Source organism: Ovis aries, chromosome 13 (assembly GCF_016772045.2).
Source record: "Ovis aries strain OAR_USU_Benz2616 breed Rambouillet chromosome 13, ARS-UI_Ramb_v3.0, whole genome shotgun sequence".
In the NCBI taxonomy this organism is placed as follows: domain Eukaryota; kingdom Metazoa; phylum Chordata; class Mammalia; order Artiodactyla; family Bovidae; genus Ovis; species Ovis aries.
In genome coordinates, this window is record NC_056066.1 from 79,315,704 (window position 1) to 79,336,619 (window position 20,916).

Genomic DNA, 20,916 nt, shown 5'->3' on the forward strand with positions numbered 1-20,916 from the left:
CGTTGCCCTCATGTTGTTTTTCGGCTCCAGCGGAATCTCCAAGACTTTGGTGTTGCCCACGATCTTCTCGTAGCTGGTGGTGGTGACGGTTTTCCCTGTGATTCGATGTACCTGGTAGAAGGCATGGGGCTTAAGGATCCTCTCGTCGGCCGTCCCAATGAAGATCTGAAGCCCCAGGGGCTTGTTTTCCATGTAGCCGTGGAGCTGAGGGTGAGAAAACAAAATAAATTGTTACAGCACCATTAACACATGGGGCATTGGGCTTCCCAGGGGTAGAGAATCCGCCGGCTAGTGCAGGAGATGAAGGTTCGATCCCTGGGCTGGGACGATCCCCCAGAGAAGGAAATGGCAAGCCACTCTAGTACTCTTCCTGGAGAATCCCCTGGACAGAGGAGCCTGGTGGGCTACAGTCCATGAGGTCCAAAGAGTCAGACACGACTTAGCAACTGAACAATAATGGTGGCTGGTGTCCCAGCAAAACAGACCAGAGAAGCGCCTGAGTGGCCGAAAGGACACAGGACTGTGCCGAGTAGAGTGACGGAGAACTGGAAACCACCCAGATGCCAGTCAGAGGGGAACGCCTAGATAAATTACAGGGATCCTCTCTAAAAATGAGTATTAAGCAGCTTGAGAAAGAATCTGATAGATCAGAGCTGCATTTATGGAGAAACAGCCAGAAACTATGCTTCACTGGTGACTAGGGTCACAGAGATGGTAGTGAGAACAGAAAATAATCGGAAAAGATAAACCAGAGCTCTTGACAGTGGTTACCTGGAAAGATCAGAAGAAGGAACTTTCAATTTTTATATGACTACATGTCAATTAACAAGTCAAATTTTATAATTTTAAAAAAGAGCAAGGCAGAAGTACTGTCATCGAGGTTAAAAGGGAAAGACTGGAAGAAAATATGCGTAACGTGTAATAGGCAAAGGATTAATACATAGAATACGTAAAGTATGCCTACAGAGGGGACTTCTCTGGTGAGAAGGTCACCAGAGGCAAACCCCCCACCCTCCTTTTTTCCCAGTAGTAAGAACACGGAACATCTACGGTAATTTTGGGGGATAAAACAAGGAATAGAGACCTGGTCCCTGTGTTTTGGAACTTAGAATCTAGTGCGGAGTGGGGGACAGGAGAAGAAAGAAGAAAACCTAAAACAAGTAAATAAATGAAATCGTTAAACACTGTATTAACTCTTAAAGTCAAGTCAAGTCACTCAGTCGTGTCCAACTCTTTGTGACCCCGTGGACTGCAGCCCACCAGGCTCCTCAATCCATGGGATTCTCCAGGCAAGAATACTGGAGTGGGTTGCCATTTTGGCAACAAATATTCCCCCTAGATTAATTCAGCTCAGGGGCAGCAGTGGTTCCACAGAGGAATGTAGAAGATTAAACTGCAAACTGTTTTAAGAAGTGGGTACTGGACACTTGCAAAACACCAATAGCTCGTATAGAGGTTAAGTCTTACAAACATGCCAAAAGGCACAGTCATAGCCATCCATGAGTTTCCACAGCCACCCTGGGACGCTAGAGAACGCCCCTCCAGGAAAGCTTAGCACCAAACAAACAAATAAAAAAAGTTCTAAGTTCCAAAACACAGGGACCAGGTTTATGTTCCTTGTTTTATCCCGAACCCCTACCACAGATGCTCAGTGTTCTTATTGCTGGGGGAGAAGGCGGATGGGGCAGTTCACCTCTGGTGACCTTCTCACCAGAGGTCGCCTCTGTAGGGGGTTCACTGGCGGCCCAGAAGGTAAGAGTCTGCCTTGCAATGCAGGGGAAACCAGTTCAGTCCCTGGTCCTGGACAATCCTGTGTGCCGTGGAGTAACTGAGCCCACGGGCTCTATAGCAAGAGAGGCTGCCACAGTGAGGAGCCCCCACGGGGAGGAGCCCCACGGGGAGGAGCCCCAACGGGGAGGAGTCCCACAGGGAGGAGCCCCACGGGGAGGAGCCCCACGGGGGAGGAGTCCCAACAGTGAGGAGCCCCATGGGGGAGGAACCCCACGGGGAGGAGCCCCAACGGGGAGGAGCCCCATGGGGAGGAGCCCCACGGGGAGGAGTCCCACGGGGAGGAGCCCCACGGGGAGGAGCCCCAACGGGGAGGAGTCCCACGGGGAGGAGCCCCACGGGGGAGGAGTCCCAACAGTGAGGAGCCCCATGGGGGAGGAACCCCACGGGGAGGAGCCCCAACGGGGAGGAGCCCCATGGGGAGGAGTCCCACGGGGAGGAGCCCCACGGGGAGGAGTCCCACGGGGAGGAGTCCCACGGGGAAGGAGCCCCATGGGGGAGGAGTCCCAACAGTGAGGAGCCCCACAGGGAGGAGTCCCAACAGTGAGGAGCCCCACGGGGGAGGAGTCCCAACAGTGAGGAGCCCCATGGGGGAGGAGTCCCAACAGTGAGGAGCCCCACGGGGAGGAGCCCCCAGGGGGAGGAGCCCCAACAGTGAGGAGCCCCAAGGGGAGGAGTCCCAACAGTGAGGAGCCCCATGGGGAGGAGCCCCACGGGGAGGAGCCCCACGGGGAGGAGCGCCAACGGGGAGGAGTCCCACAGGGAGGAGCCCCACGGGGAGGAGCCCCACGGGGGAGGAGTCCCAACAGTGAGGAGCCCCACGGGGAGGAGCCCCCAGGGGGAGGAGTCCCAACAGTGAGGAGCCCCAAGGGGAGGAGTCCCAACAGTGAGGAGCCCCATGGGGAGGAGCCCCACGGGGAGGAGCCCCACGGGGAGGAGCGCCAACAGGGAGGAGCCCCAAGGGGGAGGAGCCCCAAGGGGAGGAGTCCCACGGGGAGGAGCCCCATGGGGAGGAGCGCCATGGGGGAGGAGCCCCTCGGGGGAGGAGCCCCATGCACCACAGCTAGAGGGCAGCCCCCGCCCGCCACAATCAAACCCGTGAGAAGCAATGGAGACCCAACAGAGCCATACACAAATAAATGAATATTTTTTTAAAAAAAGAATGACTACGAATGAATAAGTAAAGGACAAGATTCTTGGCCATCCTGTTTAAAATCGAGTCCTACCCCCACTGGCTCTCCCTAACTCCTTCCCCTTCTTTTCATCCCATAAACTTCCTATATATTTTCTCAGTTCCTTCTGCTTAGGTCTTTCTCCTACAACGAGACTATCCCCTCCCTGCAGGCAGGGATGTCCATTGCTTTAACTTGCCACAGAATCCCTAGCACCTGGAATAATGCTTGGCACATGGCAGGCATCCTAAGACAATTTGCTAAAATAAGTTAATAAAAACCATCCAACAGCGAAACAGACAACAGGTCTGAACAGGCGATTCACAGGAAAACGAGTGACCATGAGCACAGAAAAGACGTTCAACTTGCCTTGTAAACAGGAAAACGCAAATTAAACAACTATGGGATATCACGTTTCACGCACTAGAGAAGCACCCATGTAGATATTTGATAATATCAGGTATTCTGGAGGCTGTGAGAACGCACTTTCCTGAAGCTGATAAGAACGTAAATGGTTTAACTATTTTTCGAGTAGCAGCTATTAAAATTAAAAATACATATTCCCTATGACCGAATAAATCCACTTCTCAGGATGTACCCTAGATGATATCTGCATACGGGGTAAGCACAAAAATGGTTACTAACACGAACAGAGTAGATGAACCTAGTTTCATCAATTAGGCTTATGAGTAATATAACATGGCCTGGCTATGAAAGACTGCAACAGTTTAAAAAAACAGTATGGTAGAAACCTATGACCTTGCCCAGGAAGATCGAAGACATACTATTGAAAGAGAAAAGCAACTTGTAAAAAAAAATTTTTTTATGGACAGCAGGATACAACTTATTATTTTTAATGCTCCATGCTTTTGATCCATTCATTTATACTCATGTAAATACAAGAACAAAAGGTGTGGACGGATGTGCTCCAAACTGACCATACCATGATCACTTCCAGGGATGGAAGAGAAAATCAAGGTTGAGGTCAAGGTCAAAGAGGACTTCAACTTGATCCACAAAGTTACAGGCAGAAGAGCTGCCTGGAAACCTGTGAAATTTAACACTGGTTTTTGAAAATTATACATCAGAAAAGAGAAAAGGATGCTGAGCTAAGAGTTAGAAGTTGGGTTCCTATCCAGCCACTCCACAGCTGAGAGGTGCTGGGAAAATCCCGTACTCTTTCTGTGACTCTGCTCCTTTCTCTGCAACTGGGAGGAAGCGGGGTTAGACAAGTGACAACTCACTTGAGATCCCACCTTCCGCAGAGTTTTACAAGGGTTCAGCAGGCTGTCTAGTCAACTATAAACCCAAGGCTCCAGGACAATAGATGATCACACATGGTCTAGAATGTTGCTGTTCAAGACAGCAGATGATATAAAAATTGAGCTGAGAAGTCAGTTTCTCAGTCATACAAGCCACACATGACAAGCACCCAGGAGCCACAAGTGGCTGGCGGCTACCACGATGGACGGCAAGATAACAGGACGTTTTCATCCTCGAGAAAGTTCCACCAGACGATGCCAGTCCAGAAAGATGGCATCTCTCGCGCCCCTCTAAGCCCTAGACCAAGAGGCAAGCTCAGGGTGGAGCAGGGCCAGATGGCAACCTTCTTCATAACCTGACAAGCTGACACCCACAACATGTACATACGTGTCAGATACACATCCGAGAAGCACCCTTGGGCAAAGGTGGAAATGCAGTCAGTCTTATCTCTCCACCCCCTCTCCCCCACGCAAACTGCAGAACAAGGTCCTGATGGAGACAAAAATCACAGAAGGAAGGGCAGCGTCCAGAGGAGATTTTGCTTTTGTTGATCTTGCCTTGCATTTGGACCCAAGATAAACATCTCTCCTCACCTGCTGTTCTGGATTTCTCAGGAGGTGGTAATTACAGAATCGGTCAGAATCAAGGAGGAAAGTAGGTGGCATAGACAGTGACCCTAGTGGTCTGAGGCTCCGTCCGCCTCCCCGTGACCTAAGAGCAGAAATCGCAGGCTGCGGGCATTCAGGGTGAACAGCCAGAGAACGGCGGGAGACGGAATCTGTCACAGCCCCCCGGCTCTGCCTGAGTCCAGCCACCTCCGGATCCCCTCCCCAGTGGCATGCTCATCAGCTCACCACCGCCTCTCGAGTGACTGCTGATGCTCTCTGGCTGACCTCCTGCTGGTGTGTAACAGAACCGCCCACTGAGCCCTAAAAAAATGCAAATAGGAGCCACATAGTCCCCCGCTTACAACCCTCCAAAGACTTCCTGTGGCTGGAGAGTAAAATTCAAACTTGATGCCATGGTCTATCTGTGAGGCTGCCGTCAGCCCAGCCTCTGTCTTCCTATCTGTCCCCCATTACGCTCCTGCCGACACCAGCCAAGCTTCTGTTCCCTGCGCACACCAAGCTCTCTCCAAACTCAGGGCCTCTGCATAGCCATCTTCTCTGCTCGCATACTCTTCTTCCACTGGTACTTCCAGCTCTCAGATCTTCAGGTCTCTCCCAAACCACCACTATTTACATATGCCCAGCACTGGAGCCAGCTCTTTCAGACTAGCAAGAGTCAGTTGGTTAAATTTCCAGGAATTTTGAAGAGCTAGATATCACCTTGATAGCCTGAAACCAACCACGGTGAGGACATCCACACTGCGGAGATCAGCAAATGTTAAAAGCTGGGGCTCTTTTTTCCAGAAAAGTGGATCTTAAAGGCTCACTCACACACCACTGGAACAGTCCCTTCGTTACCACCTGACACTGTCTTGCTAGTTGTTGATTTGCTCAGCATCTCTCCTTCCCACTTGAACAGGAAGCCCTCGGTAGAGGAAGTGTGCCTGTTTTGTTCAGCGTGATCACTGAGAGTCAATGGCCACCATCCACAGCACTGCGGTGACTAAGCATGCGCTGCCCTCAAGGCCGAGGACCAGACTCCACGTTTCACACGTGAGGCAACAATGCTAGGCGGGATGGGCCCATTCTATACGTGAGGACACCGAGGCTGGCGAGGTCCTGGCAGCGCGCCTCAGTGGACACTGTTAGTGCAGGGCAGGGCAGGGTGCTCTGGACCTCCAGGCTCTAAGTCCACTTCCACGGTGTACTGTCCGTGTCCTTGCCATCTGGCGGGTTCACAGCTGCTTTATCATCTACAGCTATGGGTCAGAAAGAGCAGACTGGGTTCTCAAAGGAGACACGAGCCAGTGCTAAGTGGTAAGATCCAGAGTGTTCCTCCTGCTGAACAAGAAGTGGGGGGAGGCGGGTAGAGCGAGAGAAGCAGAGAACGGGCAACAGCAACCAAAACAAGTAACGCTGCTTCTTGAGAGAGGAACCTGCTGCTTTCAGCAGAACTCTCTGGGTCTCAGAGCAGCCCCTGCTTAAGCTGGACTAGCTGACGCCACGTGCGCAGACGGAACCCACCTCACCCACGTGAGCTCCCCCTCTTAGAGAGGGTGGGAGCAGGGATTTCACATTTGGTCAGATACACACAACTCTCCATCCAGGCCCTGCTTCTTACGAGCAGCTGTGTGACCTCAGAGCAGTGACCCCACCTCGCTGAGCGTCCGTTTGCTCCTGTGAAACAGGGACATCACCTCCCACTTCCCAGGGCTCTTTGAAGGCTAAATAAGATGACCTCTGTAGGGCCCCGAAGCCCAGCACACAGGAGGTGCCCACGAAACAAGACTTCCTGTCATCAGAGGATGATGCAACTCAAAACACGGAGGTGATACAACAGGACTGAGTGGAGGAGCGAAGAATGAATGAGACTCAACATGAGAAACATAGCCCGCAACAGTCCTGTGAGGTGAAGCCCAGGCCACTCGCCCCCTCGTCTCTGTGGGCAGCCGAAAAGCCCCTGATGTGGACGGTTTGGAGGACCAGACCACCTAAGCTGGAAAGACAGCTTCCCCTCCCCTCTGCACCCTCCCCCTCCCCAGAAGGTGGCCGAAGTACCCAGAGCATGTGTATTCTGGGGGAGCCTTGCCAGTTCTCTGGAGGTTTGATAAGAGCATATAGGGATTTACTTGCTTCTCCAAAAACTGAGTGATTGGGTCTTGCAAACAGAGCTTGATGTCTTGGGAAGGCAAGACTTACCCCTGAGGTCCCAAACACCCTGTGGTCCCCCGTTAGAGGAAGACCAGGGTCTTGAGGCCTCTCTCCAGGCTTCTCCAAAGATAAGGTCATCTCAGGGGCACTTGGCAAGCAGGGTGGCCTCCCAGCCATAGCAGACGCCCGCCTGCCCGCCCGTGGCAACCTAGAAGCTCAAAGTCAGCGAGCTTCCAAAGCAGAAGAGGCTCCACTTGCCGCAGCCGAGGTGAGAGCAAATGTGTTCCGCGTCTTGTAATTTCCCAGGCAGTCGACAAGATTCCAGGAAGAAGGGGGTGCTTCTGACCACAAGGGTCTGCTGCACAGGCAGGCGGGTGTCAGAGCTGATTGCACCCGCACAGCAGCGTCCAGAGGGGAAGGCAGGGCCATCCCTTTTGGGGTGAGAGGGCTGAGGCTTAGCGGGATTAAGCCACTTGCTCATGACCCTACAGCTCCAAAGCCATTGGTGGAACCACAGGGATGTGGCCAGACCTGCCTCCTCTCTGTCAGCTGCCTCCAGATGCTCCCAGATCTCAGACTGTGTCTATTAAGGCAGGCGGGTCCATCCCACCTACTCAGCCAAAGGAACAAGGAATACAAGGAATGGTGTCTGCATCTCAGAGACCCTCAGTTTCCCAGAGAAAGCTCATAAGACCCACCCTCACCCCCAAATTCAAGCTCTGCCCACTCTTAGGGGCAACTTAACATTCCTGATGCGCAGATTAAAGGGCGCTGGTACACGGTAATATCTGCTTTCCCTTTGTCTTGTTATGAAAGTGGTAAGGGCTCAACCATAAACTGCAGAAAAAAACGGACAATATAAAAATACATGAATTATAGAAGAGCTTGAGAGTCGCTTGGACTGCAAGGAGATCCAACCAGTCCATCCTAAAGGAAATCAGTCCTGAATATTCATTAGGAGGACTGATGCTGAAGCTGAAGCTCCAATACTTTGGCCACCTGATGCGAAGAACTGACTCACTGGAAAATACCCTGATGTTGGGAAAGATTGAAGGCGAGAGGAGAAGGGGATGACAGAGGATGAGATGGTTGGATGGCATCACCGACTTGATGGACATGAGTCTGAGCAAGCTCCGTGAGATAGTGAAGGAAAGGGGAACTGGTGTGCTGCAGTCCATGAGCACGAAGTCCACGGGTCACAAAGAGCTGCACATGACTTAGTAATAGAATAACACGGAGAAAATACTCCTGCAAAATAAACACACATCCTGGTATACACCTTTCTACCCTCTTCTTCTATGCACTTACGGAAGCACAGCGGGATTCTATTTTAGATATGGTGTGGCCACTGCCCTTTGTCACTAAATGCTGTTTAATGGGACAATCTCAAATGACTGTATAGAATCTCCCTGGGCTTAGACTGGTGCAAGACTAGTGAGGTGCCCAGGCACACGATTTAAGGAGGCACTGGCTCTCAGGGCTGTGCAAATGCACACTGGGTACCTGAGAGTGGGTGCTACCTTAAATTCTGCCCTTCCCTGCACCCCTTGAGGTCCTCGTATGTTTGGACCACAGCTTCAAGGCCCCCCGCAGCTGGGCACTTAGGTTGCTCAAGCATTCCCTCGTATATAATGTTGCAATGAGAACTCAGAAATGACACTTCCCTGAAAACCATTCTTCTATCAACTCTGTTCAGAGTTTTTAAATACTCTCAGATGCATGAGGCTGCCATCAAATCTAAAATGTGGGATTGATTTTCAAAATGGCAACTGGCCAAGGAAACTGTTTTGAATTTTACTAAAATCAAATTTTAACAATGTTAAGTAGCATTTTTTTTTGTCGAATTTGGAATATTAGGAAACTGGTATCATCCTCAAAGATTACATTGTGAAAGAAGGAAAAAGCCCATGGGGGCATTTCACTGTGATTCCCAACTGCCACACAGCACGTGGGGCAAAGGTCTGTTACAAATGCACATGGATCCCAAATTCTGCCTTTATTTTTAGATGCAAAAGATTGCAGAACATACCTGCTACCCCTACCACACTCCCATCACACACACACACACACACACACACAGAGACACACACACACAGACACACAGACACAGACACACACACACACACAGAGACACCACACACCACACCACACACACCATACACACACACACACCACACACACACACACAGAAAACTAGTCCATGAGTGTACTCTGGTCTCAGTGGTCCCAACAAGCATTACCTAGCCACCTAATGAACACATAGCAAAAACATCATTAAAATTCCTAACTCATCCCTCCTCCCTAATCCTCCCTGTGCCTCACCTCCACAGTGGCTCCATCTCGAAGTCCTATCAGTATGATTTCCTGAAGGGCACTCAAATCCATCACCATTTCCCCATCCATCACTTCCATCCAAAACACCACTGCTTCTCTCCTAAGGAGTTTCTCTGTATCGCCCCTGGTCCTCACACATCATCCTCTGTCCTGAGGACAGACTTTTTCTAAACTCCCAGCTCCCACTGGCTGCACCACCCAACATCACGCCCCCAGCCCTCACCACGGGCTCCCTGCGTCTGACCTTTCAGAAACACGCTCTCCCCAAGTTAATTCCTAGTCATACTGCAGTGTGGCTCAAATATTATCTCCCAAGAAAGTCTTTCCTTGCTCCCTGGATGAGGTGGGGGTCCCCAGTAATAGTTTTCTTTGTTGTGTTTCTCATAATTGCAGGATATAATTAGGTGCCCAATTAATTGCTGCCTGTCTGGTCCCTTTCCATCCTCCTGAAGTTCCATGAACAACTAACTGCCCTTTTACTAAAGAAGAAACGGAGGCTCAGAGATGCCCAACTGAGCAAGCTGCAGTGCAGAGATTTGAACCCACGTGTATGGCAGGAAAGATATTTCCTTCATCTGCTCTATGTCCAGCTGATGCAAAAGATGGAACAAGGGCGTCACCCAGGTAAAAGTTGACCTGGTGGAAATACATGAATCCAAGAGCAGAGTCCGCAGAAACAGGGTGTGCCCGAATCTGTGGCAGACAACTTTGCAGTTGTCTGTCAAAATTACAAATTACTACACTCCCTTGGCTGCATCCGCTCCTAGTGAGTGGGTTATCCGTGGATGTGCAACAAAAAACTAATGACGAGCTTATTTGATGCAGCGCTCTTTAAACCAGCAAAATATTGGAAGCAACCTAAAGGTCCATCAAAAGAGCACTAGTTACATCAGTAGTGGCGCGTCATGGTCTATAATACTGTTATTTTAAAAAGAGAATGAGTGTGCTGAGGACCAGCACCACAGTGAGTATGAGTGGCAACCCCTGGAGTTGCGCAGTGCACAATCCGGGCAACCATACGGGGCACCCTCAGGAAGCTTTTTATATACTGATATAGAATAATCTCCAAAATAAAACATCACTGTGAGAACGAATGTATCTGTTGTGTTTCTAGAGTGGAGAAGGGATGTGTGTTTATGTGTATGTGTGTTGTGTAAGTGTATATCCAAAATAAAAGTAGAAAAGAAATCAGGCCTTACTTTACAATGTCTACTGAGCTTCAATCACTCCCAGGAAGGAGCTCTGTTGTCCCCGGACCCCATGGTTTTAGCTCCCCTGAACCCAGTACGTGGGTTACCGTTCAACACAAAAGAAGGTGTAACATAAGAAGAGTAAAGCCAAAAATCCATTCAGACAAAGTGAGCCCCCCAGCATTTCCCTTTGTAAACCCTGACATTTCTTTTAAAAAGCCACAAAGGAGGAAAACAAAAGCGATAAAGGCAGAAAAGCATATGCCCCGTCCCATCCCATCCCGTAAGACAAGTGAAGACTCAGCAGCCACCCACAGCAACCTCAGGAGCAGGAGTCCAAGGGGGAGCCCCCCAGCAAAGGAAGAGGGAGGCAGAGGAGCCAGCAGGGCCCCCTGGAGTCCAGGGGAGGGGCCCACGCCAGCAGAGAAGCAACCACACACCGCCTCCAGGGAGCGGCACGTCTTGGTGGCTCAGCGCTGGAAACCCAGTGACGCGCACGTCCGGTTCCCACCGCTAGGGTCCAAGCTACCGCCAACTTTTGCCCAGACCGTTGCAGTGGACTCTTCACTGGGCCCGTCTCCTGCCTGGCCTGCTACCTCAACCTCCCTCCTGGTCTCTCTGCGTCCTTCTTGCCCGTCTCTTCCCCTTCCCACGTGATCTCCTGCACAAAGCAGCTAGAAAGTACTTTAAAACTGTACGTGAGGGACTTCCCTGGTGGCCCAGTGGTTAAGACTTCGCCTTGAAAAGCGGAGGACAAGGGCTCGATCCCCGACTGGAGAGCTAAGATCCTACAAGCTGCGAAGCAACGAAGCCCGCACTCTGCTAGTACCGAGCCCGAGCGCCGGAACTAGAATCGGTGCGCCAGGACGAAAGATCCCGCAGGACGCAACGAAGGCCCAACGCAGCCAAGTAAACAAACATTGGGGAAAAAATCCACTGTGCGTTCTATCCTTTCCCTCCTCTGCTCAACCCACCCCTACGCCTCGCCCAGAGCAAACATCTCGTTCAGATCACAAAGCCAAGGTCTTTAACGTGGCGCAGAAGACCCTCCACCTCCAGCCCACCCTCCCGGGTCCCTCCGCTGCAGCCACAGGGGTCTTGCTGCCCTCCAACAAGCCCAGCGGGGGCACACTCCAGCCTCCAGGTCTGCGCACGTAATGCTCCCTCTGCCTGGGGCGCTCATCCCCCACGCCCACAGGGCTCATCCCCGTGCTCTCTCAAGCCTCTCCCCAGCTGACCTCCCATCAGAGAGGCTCTGCCTGACTGCTCGCCCCAACACGGCAGTCCACGCCCATCTCACAGTTCACCCACCCACCCGTGGCTCTGTGTTGCAACAGAGATTCATCATCGCCAGACACTCAGATGTATTTATGTGATTTTTTTTCCCCTCCCCTACTAGGGCATCAGCAACTTCCCTGGGTCGTTCACAGAGGTCTTTGCAGTGCCTAGAGCAGCACGCAGGTGCTGGACACGCGCTCGACCCCAGGAGGGAGGGGAGCCCCGTGGGAGGAGTTTGAGCGGCTGTCATCCTTCCAGACCTGCCCTCCTCCTCCACAACGCAGGGCGGTTCCACCGCCCATGCAGGCACCACAATTATCTTCCTGGCCCGCAGAGACCACTGTGTCCCGCTCAGTGTGGGCAGGACTCAGCTGGCTGGACAACTGGCACCTGGACTCCCCCTGCTCCAAAAAGAGGTGGCAGTTATCTCCAGGGTGTGATGGGGGACGAGCCTTCTGTCTGCTTTCTCAGCCAAGCGGGGGATGCCCCCGGCCAGGACGGTCTTCAGCCTGGGAGGAGACCTCTGGAGCCAGAGGCCTCTCTGCCAGAGCCATATTCTATTTTATTTCACTTTATTTCAATTGAGGCATCACTGATGCACCATGTTATATAAGTCTGAGGTGTACGATGTAGTGATTCACAGCTTTCAAAGGTTATATTGTTTATAGTCATAAAATATTGGCCCTGTGCCCCGCGCTGTACACTCTATCCGTGGAGCTTATTCACTTTATATGTAGTAGTTTGTACCTCTTAATCCCCGGATCCCTATCTGGCCCCTCCCCACTTCCACAGGGCCAGGTTTTTAAGAAATCGCACAGCGAGCCATAAAAAGAGAATGAGCCACTTTGCATGGGCTCGAAAACAAAACAAGCCAGTCTCTCTCAGTATTCTAAATTAAGAATCAAGTCATTCTATATTTCTCGCATCACTGGAAATTAAAAACAGACATATCTACCGCACAGCAAGCATGCTGACTAAAGAGAGAGGCTCGATGGCCTGGCACATGCTAAATTTGTTTCCAATTACCATGTCCACATTTGAAACCCTGAGGAAGCTGGGGAACACAGGGTGGTGAGATCAGAGGCAGGCACGTGAGCCCAAGCGGGTTCAGGATCCAGCGCTCTACCCCACAGCCCTCTCCCCGGAGCCCCCAGGGGTCTTTGAACAAAGAAACTGGGTCACTGTGCCCCTCCCCGCCCACCCAGACACCAACTTTCCCTTCTCTGGCCCCACCCACCCCTCTGTGCGCTCAGCCCCCAACTTCTGGTCCACCCGACAGAAACGTCCGTTCAGCCACGGCTCCCCACCGGCACCTCCATCCTGAGCAACTCTCCTTCCTGGCCAAGGAGCGACTGCGTCACCTAGGAGATGAGTCTGGAAGAGCTGGACTGAAACATGCAAGCCTTTCCAGAGTCGACCTTTGGAAGGAGCTTTGGGCTTTTTTTTTTTTTCTTCTTCACTGCTTTAAGAAGCGAAGCAAGTTCTCATCACATCTCTCTGTTCTCCTCCCGGGGCAGAACCAGCATAACCCTGAGATGAAGAGCAGGATCCCTGGAGAAGCCAGACTGTCTGGGGTTACATCTTGGCATGGGTCCCTGACTCCATCACAGCAGAGAACATTTACATCTCAGGGCCTCAGTTTCCTCATCTGCTGATGGGACTAATGATAACACAGCCTCACTGGGCTGCTGGGAGGCTCCAGTGCGGGACACACAGGCATGCTGCAAGCACTCAACAGATGTCGACTTCCATGACTATCCCTTCACCTACGGCTGGGTGACTTTGGACGGTGAAATTCCTCCTTCTAGTCTAAGGACTTGGAAGAAACCACCTTGAAAAGTTTTCTTTGGTCTCTAAAACGAAATAACCCTCAGATGCATTTAGAAAATCCAAAAGCTTCATCACGGTCTATAAAACCCTACATCACCTGGCCCTTGCCCAGGTCACCAACCCCATCTCCCCACTCTGGTCCAGCCACATGGGCCTCCATGCTGCTCCTAAAACACGCTGAGTTCACTCCTACCCCAGGGCGTTAGCATTTACACTCCCCCAACCTAGAACTCTCTTCCTCCAGGTCTTCCCATGGCTGGCAACTGGGTCTTTAGGTCTCAGCCTGAATCCAGGGCCTTCTCCAAGCAGCCTTTCTAGAGCAGAGCCTCCTCACGGTCACGCCATCACTCCTGCTGGTTTCCTTCGATAAGTGTTATCTCATGCATTGGCTCATTGCTGTCTGTCTGTCTGCTAGAATGAAAGCTCATTCATTGCTATGTCCCCACATCTTGAACAGTACCTGGCATATAGCAGATGTTCAATAAATATTTGCTGAGTAAATAAATGAACAGATTAATTCTTAGGTTCCTATGTGGCTCCACACACTGCCAAGTGATTCATCCTCCAGTGACCCTGAGAAAGGAGACTTATTCATGTCTAGAAGAGAATCCCCATGTTTGGAGTCTGCCTGAATTCACTACCACTTGAGCCAGTCGGCAGGAATGTGTCTCACCATGAAAGAGACATATTATACCAGGCCAATTTCATTGGAAGTCAAAGAGGAGACAAACTCAGGCTGGAAAAATTAAGTGTACAATCTCTTTTCCAGAAGCATTTAGAGACGAACATAGGGAGAAACTGAGTTGAAAGGGCATTGACTTGGCAACCTCTTGAAGATGGTGAGGAAAGGTGAGACACGGGCCTTTGTGTTCACCCAAAGAGCAGACAACAAGCAAGAGCAAGCTTCAGAAACATTTCTCCATGAGCCTCTGGCCCAGGGCATCGGCCTGATATTGAGGAACAAAGTGTCTGATGTCTGCAGGGTACCTGGGCTCTGGGAGAAGCAGGGAAGGGGGAGAAATCGAGTGCCCCCTGAAAGGGGCAATGGAGGACTGAAAGGAGCTCATGAAGCCCTTGGGCACCTATCTGACCCTGACCAGTGGTACCCAACACAGCTGCGTGAACACCCGGGGATGCTGAGACGAGAAGCCACAGCCAGCTCCCAGGGCAGCCCCTCTGAACACTTTGGTGAAACATCCCAAAGAAAATGCAGCTCAGCTCACATAAATGTTCCACTAAAGACAGTGCCATCTGGGCGAGGCATAAACTCTGGCCCCTCCTCTTCCTCTTGGGCCAAAAGCTGAAAAAGAACCCAGAGATGGTGGGGTGGGAAAAGCCAGAACTAGTGAAATGCAAGACAGGCAGCTGAGCCAGTCAAGGCACTAAAACTGTGAGTTACTCCCAATCAAACGACACCCCCCCCCCGGCCCCCACCCCAAAGGCCACGCAGGTCTCTGGATCCAGACCAAAAACTCTGAGTCACTTTTGCCACAAAGGGGAAAAAAGGAGAAGGCAGACGTGATGTGCACCTTTCCGCACTCTATTTTGGGATTTTAAAGATCCAATTTCTTTCGTTTCAAAGGGTGGGTTTTTGGAGGGCTCTGCATGACCCTTGCGCAGTGCGCACGGCGAGACGACGCGGAGACGGGCCTCTGTCGGTGACCTGGGGAGAGGCAGGGCCCCTCTGGCAGATCAACAGATCGCATCATCCGGGAACAAGGAGCCCGTTCTTCTGCGGAGCCACTTGGGGCCGGCTTTCACAACATGATGGAAGCATGTGGGCTGATCCGGCCTGACTCACCTCTTTCTGGAGGCAGCCCCGCGCTCATTCACTCATTTATTCGTTCATTCAGCAGACAGCCTCTCAGGGCAGGGCTGCGAAGCTGAACGCTGTTCTCAGAAGACTGGCCAACCACACATGCCCTGGGTGGAGAATCAGGTACCTCCAGATGGACGGTGACATCCAAGACTATCACTGTCCCACAACTTACTGAAGATGCGGGGCTTCGAATAACTGGTGAATCGGGATTTTTCAGCCTCAGCACAATTGACTAGGGTTGGTTTAGGGGCCAGCTTATTCTCTGCGGGGCTTCCCTGGTAGCTCAGCTGGTAAAAAAAATCTGCCTGCAATACAGGAGACCCCAGTTCGACTCCTGGGTCAGGAAGAGCCGCTGGAGAAGAGATAGGCTACCCATTCCAGTATTCCTGGGCTTCCCTGGTGACTCAGCTGGTAAAGAATCTGCCTGAAATGTGGGAGACCTGGGTTCGACTTCTGGGTTGGGTAGACCCCCTGGAGAAGGGAACAGGTACCCACTCCAGTATTCTGGCCTGGAGAATCCCATGGACAGAGGAGCCTGGCAGGATACAGTCCACCAGGTCGCAGAGTCAGACGCGGCTGAGCAACTTTCACTTCTCAGTGTGGGTGCAGGGATGGGGGGCGGGGCACGGGGGCGGAACTGTCCTGTCCATTAGGAAGGTTTAGCAGCATCTCTGGCTCCGCCCACAAGATGCTCCCTGGCCCAACTCAGTTGTGATGACCAAGAATAGTCTCTGGACACTGTCAAATGCCCTCTGAGAACAAAATCACGGCCCTGGGATCATCCATCCTAGACCTTTCCTGCCCTCTCATCAGGAAGCATCCTCCATGGACCCCTCCCAAAGCCCTCTTACAGCTACAAGGTTAATATTTACCTCTCTAGGCGTCCTAGGATAGTGCTAGTGGTAAAGAACCCGTCTGGCAGTGCTGGAGATATAAGAGACGCAGGTTCAATCCCTTGGTTGGGAAGATCCCCTGGACCAGGAAATGGCAACCTATTCCAGTACTTTTGCTTGGAGAATATCAGACAGAGGAGCCTGACAGGCTACAGTCCATGGGGTCGCAAAGAGTCAGACACAATGAAGCGACATCCAGTAGCACTCTGTAGGCCACAGGCTATGGAAAATCAGATAATACAGGAAGGACTCACATCTCTCAAAAATTTTAAATTGTATTATAAAGGCAGTGCTATAATGTCTTTCTTCAAGGTCATCTGTTGGGACAGAGACCACTTGCTCTCCACCCATTATCCCTTTCCCCTTCCTCAGTAACAGAATCTCTGCTACCTCAGGGGGCAACAAGCCCATCTGAGACCCACACCTCCCAGCCCCTCTGCAGGTGAGTGCAGCCACATTACTAAGTGTTGAGTCAACGAGATGTAAACAAAAGTGCGGAGAGGGCTTGCACAAAGGCTCCTGAGAGGAAGCTTTTGTCCTGCTTTCTTTCTTCTTGGAATTACACTGCTTGGGATATGGATGCAACAGCAGCAGCTCCGATAATCATTTTGGACTGTGAGGCGACCCTGAGCAGAACAGGAAGAGAGGAGGAGCCTGGACGGCTGATAACTTTGCAGTATTTTGGAGGACCCACCTCTAGACTGTCCCCATAAGAAAATAAGCTTCTCAGTGTTTGAAGCAGCTATTTGGGGTTTCCGGCAGATGTGATCCAAGCCTAACTGAAAGGCCCATCATCCCACCACCCTACCGTTTCCTCCACACCTTCACGTCCCCTCAACTGCCCTCCAATGGGAATAAGATGACCATGCTTACGTGAACCTCAATTTAAAAAATACTCAAGGTTCAAAGACTAGACATTTTGGTGCACAAGGCTTCGTAAAAATTGATTTCTCCTACGAGCCAGTGCTGAAGTCAATCGGGAAGAAGGTGCCACAGACAGAGAGTCGGAAGATCCAACTGCTCAGAAACATTTCAGGCAGAGACACTCCAGTCTGCTCGCCTTCCTAGGCACAATCAGAATGAGTGTCTAGAGAGGCTGTCTGTCTGACACACGCGGGGGTGACGATGGCGTGCGCTAGAAATAAAATCGCTGCTTACTTTCTGTCTGGTTTCCGAATTGCTTTTTCCTGGTTGAAAGGTGCCAGGCCTGGCAGTTTTCTAAAAATTTAAAACTCAAGTCAACAAATATTTGTTGAGCACTCTATTCACACACACACAAAAAGCCACGCTAGGGAAAATTTGTGTAATGGGGGATGCTATAATTAATCGTCATCTTCATAACAACAGAACCACCTAATGATGTCCTGAGGGCTTGTTAAATACTGGGCATTGTTCCACAGCTATCAGCCCATCCAGTCCTCATGGCAACCCTGTAGGGCAGACACTACTATTTTATGAGGGAACTGAGGCGCAAAGAGGTTAAGCAATTTGTTCAAAGTCACACAGTCAGTAAGGGAGAAGCCAGGGTTCCAAGCAGACAGGTCTGTGTCCAAGGTCCATCCTCCTGACCCTAGTATGATACTCCGCTCCTGCTGTCTCAGAGCGGGGGAGACCCACAAGGGACCCACACAGTGTCCCCAGAGCTCACCCACACTCTGGCTGCGTTCCTAAGCTGTCACTGGGCCTCTAGTTACCTAATCTTTCTCTTTTACAATGTAACTTGTATTTTCACTTGTAGAAACATATAAAAATACATCTTACATTTTTTGCATAATATGTAGCTACACAAATATTTATAGAAGCCTGCTGTTGCTCAGCCCCTAAGCTGCGTCCAACTCTTTGCCACCCCATGGACTGCAGCATGCCAGGCTGCCCTGTCCTTCACTACCTCCTAGAGTTTGCTCATACTACATGCACACCATAAATAGTTATACAAACTAGTATGTATAAGAATAAATAAACCAAAAGGTTATATTGAACAATACAGAGAATAGAGCCAATATTTTATAATAACTATAAGTGGAATATAACCTTTAAAAATTATGAATCACTATGCTGTATACCTATAAAGTATATAATGTTGTACACCTCAAATATATCTCAATTTTAAAATGTTAAAAAAGAATTAGTAAACTCAAGTTAAAGCTACTAGAAATATTTAGATATACAATAACGCTCTTCAAAACTCTTCAGTAGAAAATGCTGACAAAATGTTGATGGTTGTCAAGTGATGAGTATATAGGGGGTTCATTGTACCATTCTAATTTAATATGTTTAAAATTTTCCATAATTAAAATTTTTAAAGAATAAAAATAATTAAATTTTTATTTAATTAGGATCATCAGTCAGCAATCAAAGGTACACATAAATGCACAGAAAAATAAAGGTGCCAAGAAAACAATTATAAAGCGTTTTTTTGAAATGATGATTAAGTACCACAGCATTCGTTGCCTAGGAAGCCCCAGGGATCACTAACTGACTAGAAGTCCGTCAGAGGCAGTGCTGGGGAAAGCACAGGCATACTTGGGAGCCAGGCGATCATCAGGGACTGGCTAGATATCTACCTCTATCAGCGCCGGACACAGGAGAGGCTCAGCAAACCTTTTGCTCAAGGAGCTGAGAAGCTCTGCAAGGAGAAGCGGTACCACTGCCCTGCCTGTGTGCCAGTAGAGGGATCCTGTGCGCACAGAAGGAAGTGGAGAAAGAAAACCCGCCGAGGTGTAAAGCTGAGGCATGTTCCTATGACCAAAAGTGGCCATTTCCCTGGAAGCCATGTGCCAGCCTGCCCGTCTTCCTCATTCTGTGTGTGCACCTGTGCCAGCCTGCCCATCTTCCTCATTCTGTGTGAGCTGCTGTGGGGTCCCCAGGGGTGGGCTAAGTGTTTCACAACCCGTTCTCCATGGGAAAAAGCTCAGTTTGTAGGGTTTGCCGATTTTCATGTTGTAAATGTTCCCACCGTGGTTGATTTCAGTTGGCAAACAATCCGCCTGCAATACAGGAGACCCCACTTCAATTCCTGGGTCGGGAAGATCCCCTGGAGAAGTATTCTGACGTGGAGAATTCCATGGAATCACAGAGTCTGACGCGACTGAATGACTTTCACTTATGGAAAGTTACCGGGTTTGGGAAGGGATGTTCAGCGGTGGACCCTACAGATGATTTCCACGGTAGGAAGACATTGGATGTAAATAACCTCAGAGGCATAGATTATAGGAAAACACTGCAGAATCCTGAAAACTTCACAGTAGACTCCCATAAACCAGTACAAACCAGCAGGGGCGTCCCCTGGGTAGACGCGGGTCTCTACACATCTGTACACAACGCACACCTGCCTGTACATCCATCTATCCACTTCCTACTCTTGTCCCACCGATGGGGAGCATGCACGCAGGCCCCACCCCTCTCTCCAGGAAAGACCTGAGGATCTCTCTAGGTCTGGCCCCATCTCCCTGTGGCCCGCCCTCCATACGCAGCTCCGCAAACATCCGGCTACACCAGCCTGGGCTCCCGTTGGCCGGATCCTGGCCCCCGATGCTCCAGGCTCCTTCTCACCCAGCAGGAGCCTGGTCTTTCAATCCGATCACACACATCTTCCTGTCTAGACAAGGCCGCTGGCTGCCAGGGCCCGGAGTGAATGAATTCACAGCCCTCCGCACCCTGGCACCGCCGGGCCCTGGCGGAGCTCCGCAGGGCTAACCCCGGGAGCCCAAGGACCCCTGCTCGGACCCAGCACAGCCCCCCGGGCTCGTCCAGGAACCACAGCGGAGACTCCAGCTGCAGCCAGGGGTGGGATCGCGTGAGCGCGGCCGGTCGGGTGGCGTGCCACCCCCGGAGAACCGGGCGCTGGCACTGCCAAGAGCCATCCGTCATCCTTGCGCTGAAAAGTGGGAAAACAAACAACAAAACCCCGACCCCGCCTCATTTAATGTGAACCAAATACAAAAGCCACAGGAGAAAGGCTTTCCTCTTTGCGCTTCCCTTTTCCGGCCCAGAAACACCAACAGGCCAAGATAAGGGCGTTGTGGCCGCCCCCTGGATGGTTTCAAAGGGTTGGCACCCACCCACTCCCAGGCCCACTCCCATGGCTAATGGCCTCCCCCGCCCGCCGGAGCCCCGGGGGGGTGGCGGGGGAGGCGGCCGAGGCCTCACGCCAGGGGCTTGGAAGCGGTTTAAGGCTTGCGCTGCAAAAGGGAGGAAGCGCGGCCTGTCAAGAGGCGTGATAAAGCATCTCCATATCGGGAACTTTCCTTTTAACTGCATCCAGCCAGCGCCGGGGCTGGGCCCCTGTCAAGGCCGAGCGCCTTCCTTTCATGTCGCCCCGTGTCCTCCGGTCACCACCGTGTCCGTGGGCCCACAGAGTTGGAGCATCGCGTGCTGGCATCCTCAGCTTGGGGCCAGCATCTCCGAGAGGCCGAGGTGCTGAGCCTGCAAGCCTGGCCGTCTGGTGGACCGTGCGGCATTTGCAAAGTCACCCAAAGCCTCTGGGCCCTGGATTTGTCACCAGGAAACCAGAAGAAGGGATTAAAAAGCAGTGGAAGCCAGCGGTGTAGACCAGGGGCGGGGCTGGGAGCTGGCAGACCCAAGCTTGAG

The 20,916-nt window shown here is 51.4% G+C and overlaps 1 protein-coding gene across 5 annotated transcripts in view; it reads right to left on the minus strand.

Moving 5' to 3' along the window:
* The window catches only part of NFATC2 (nuclear factor of activated T cells 2), a 156,010-nt gene that overhangs the window by 73,981 nt on the left and 61,113 nt on the right, over positions 1–20,916 (minus strand). For all 5 annotated transcript variants that reach the window (XM_027977332.2, XM_027977330.2, XM_015099935.3 and 2 more), the window contains exon 4: positions 2–204. In XM_027977332.2, coding sequence (XP_027833133.1) covers positions 2–204 — 203 coding nt within the window. The remainder of the gene's footprint in view (position 1; positions 205–20,916) is intronic.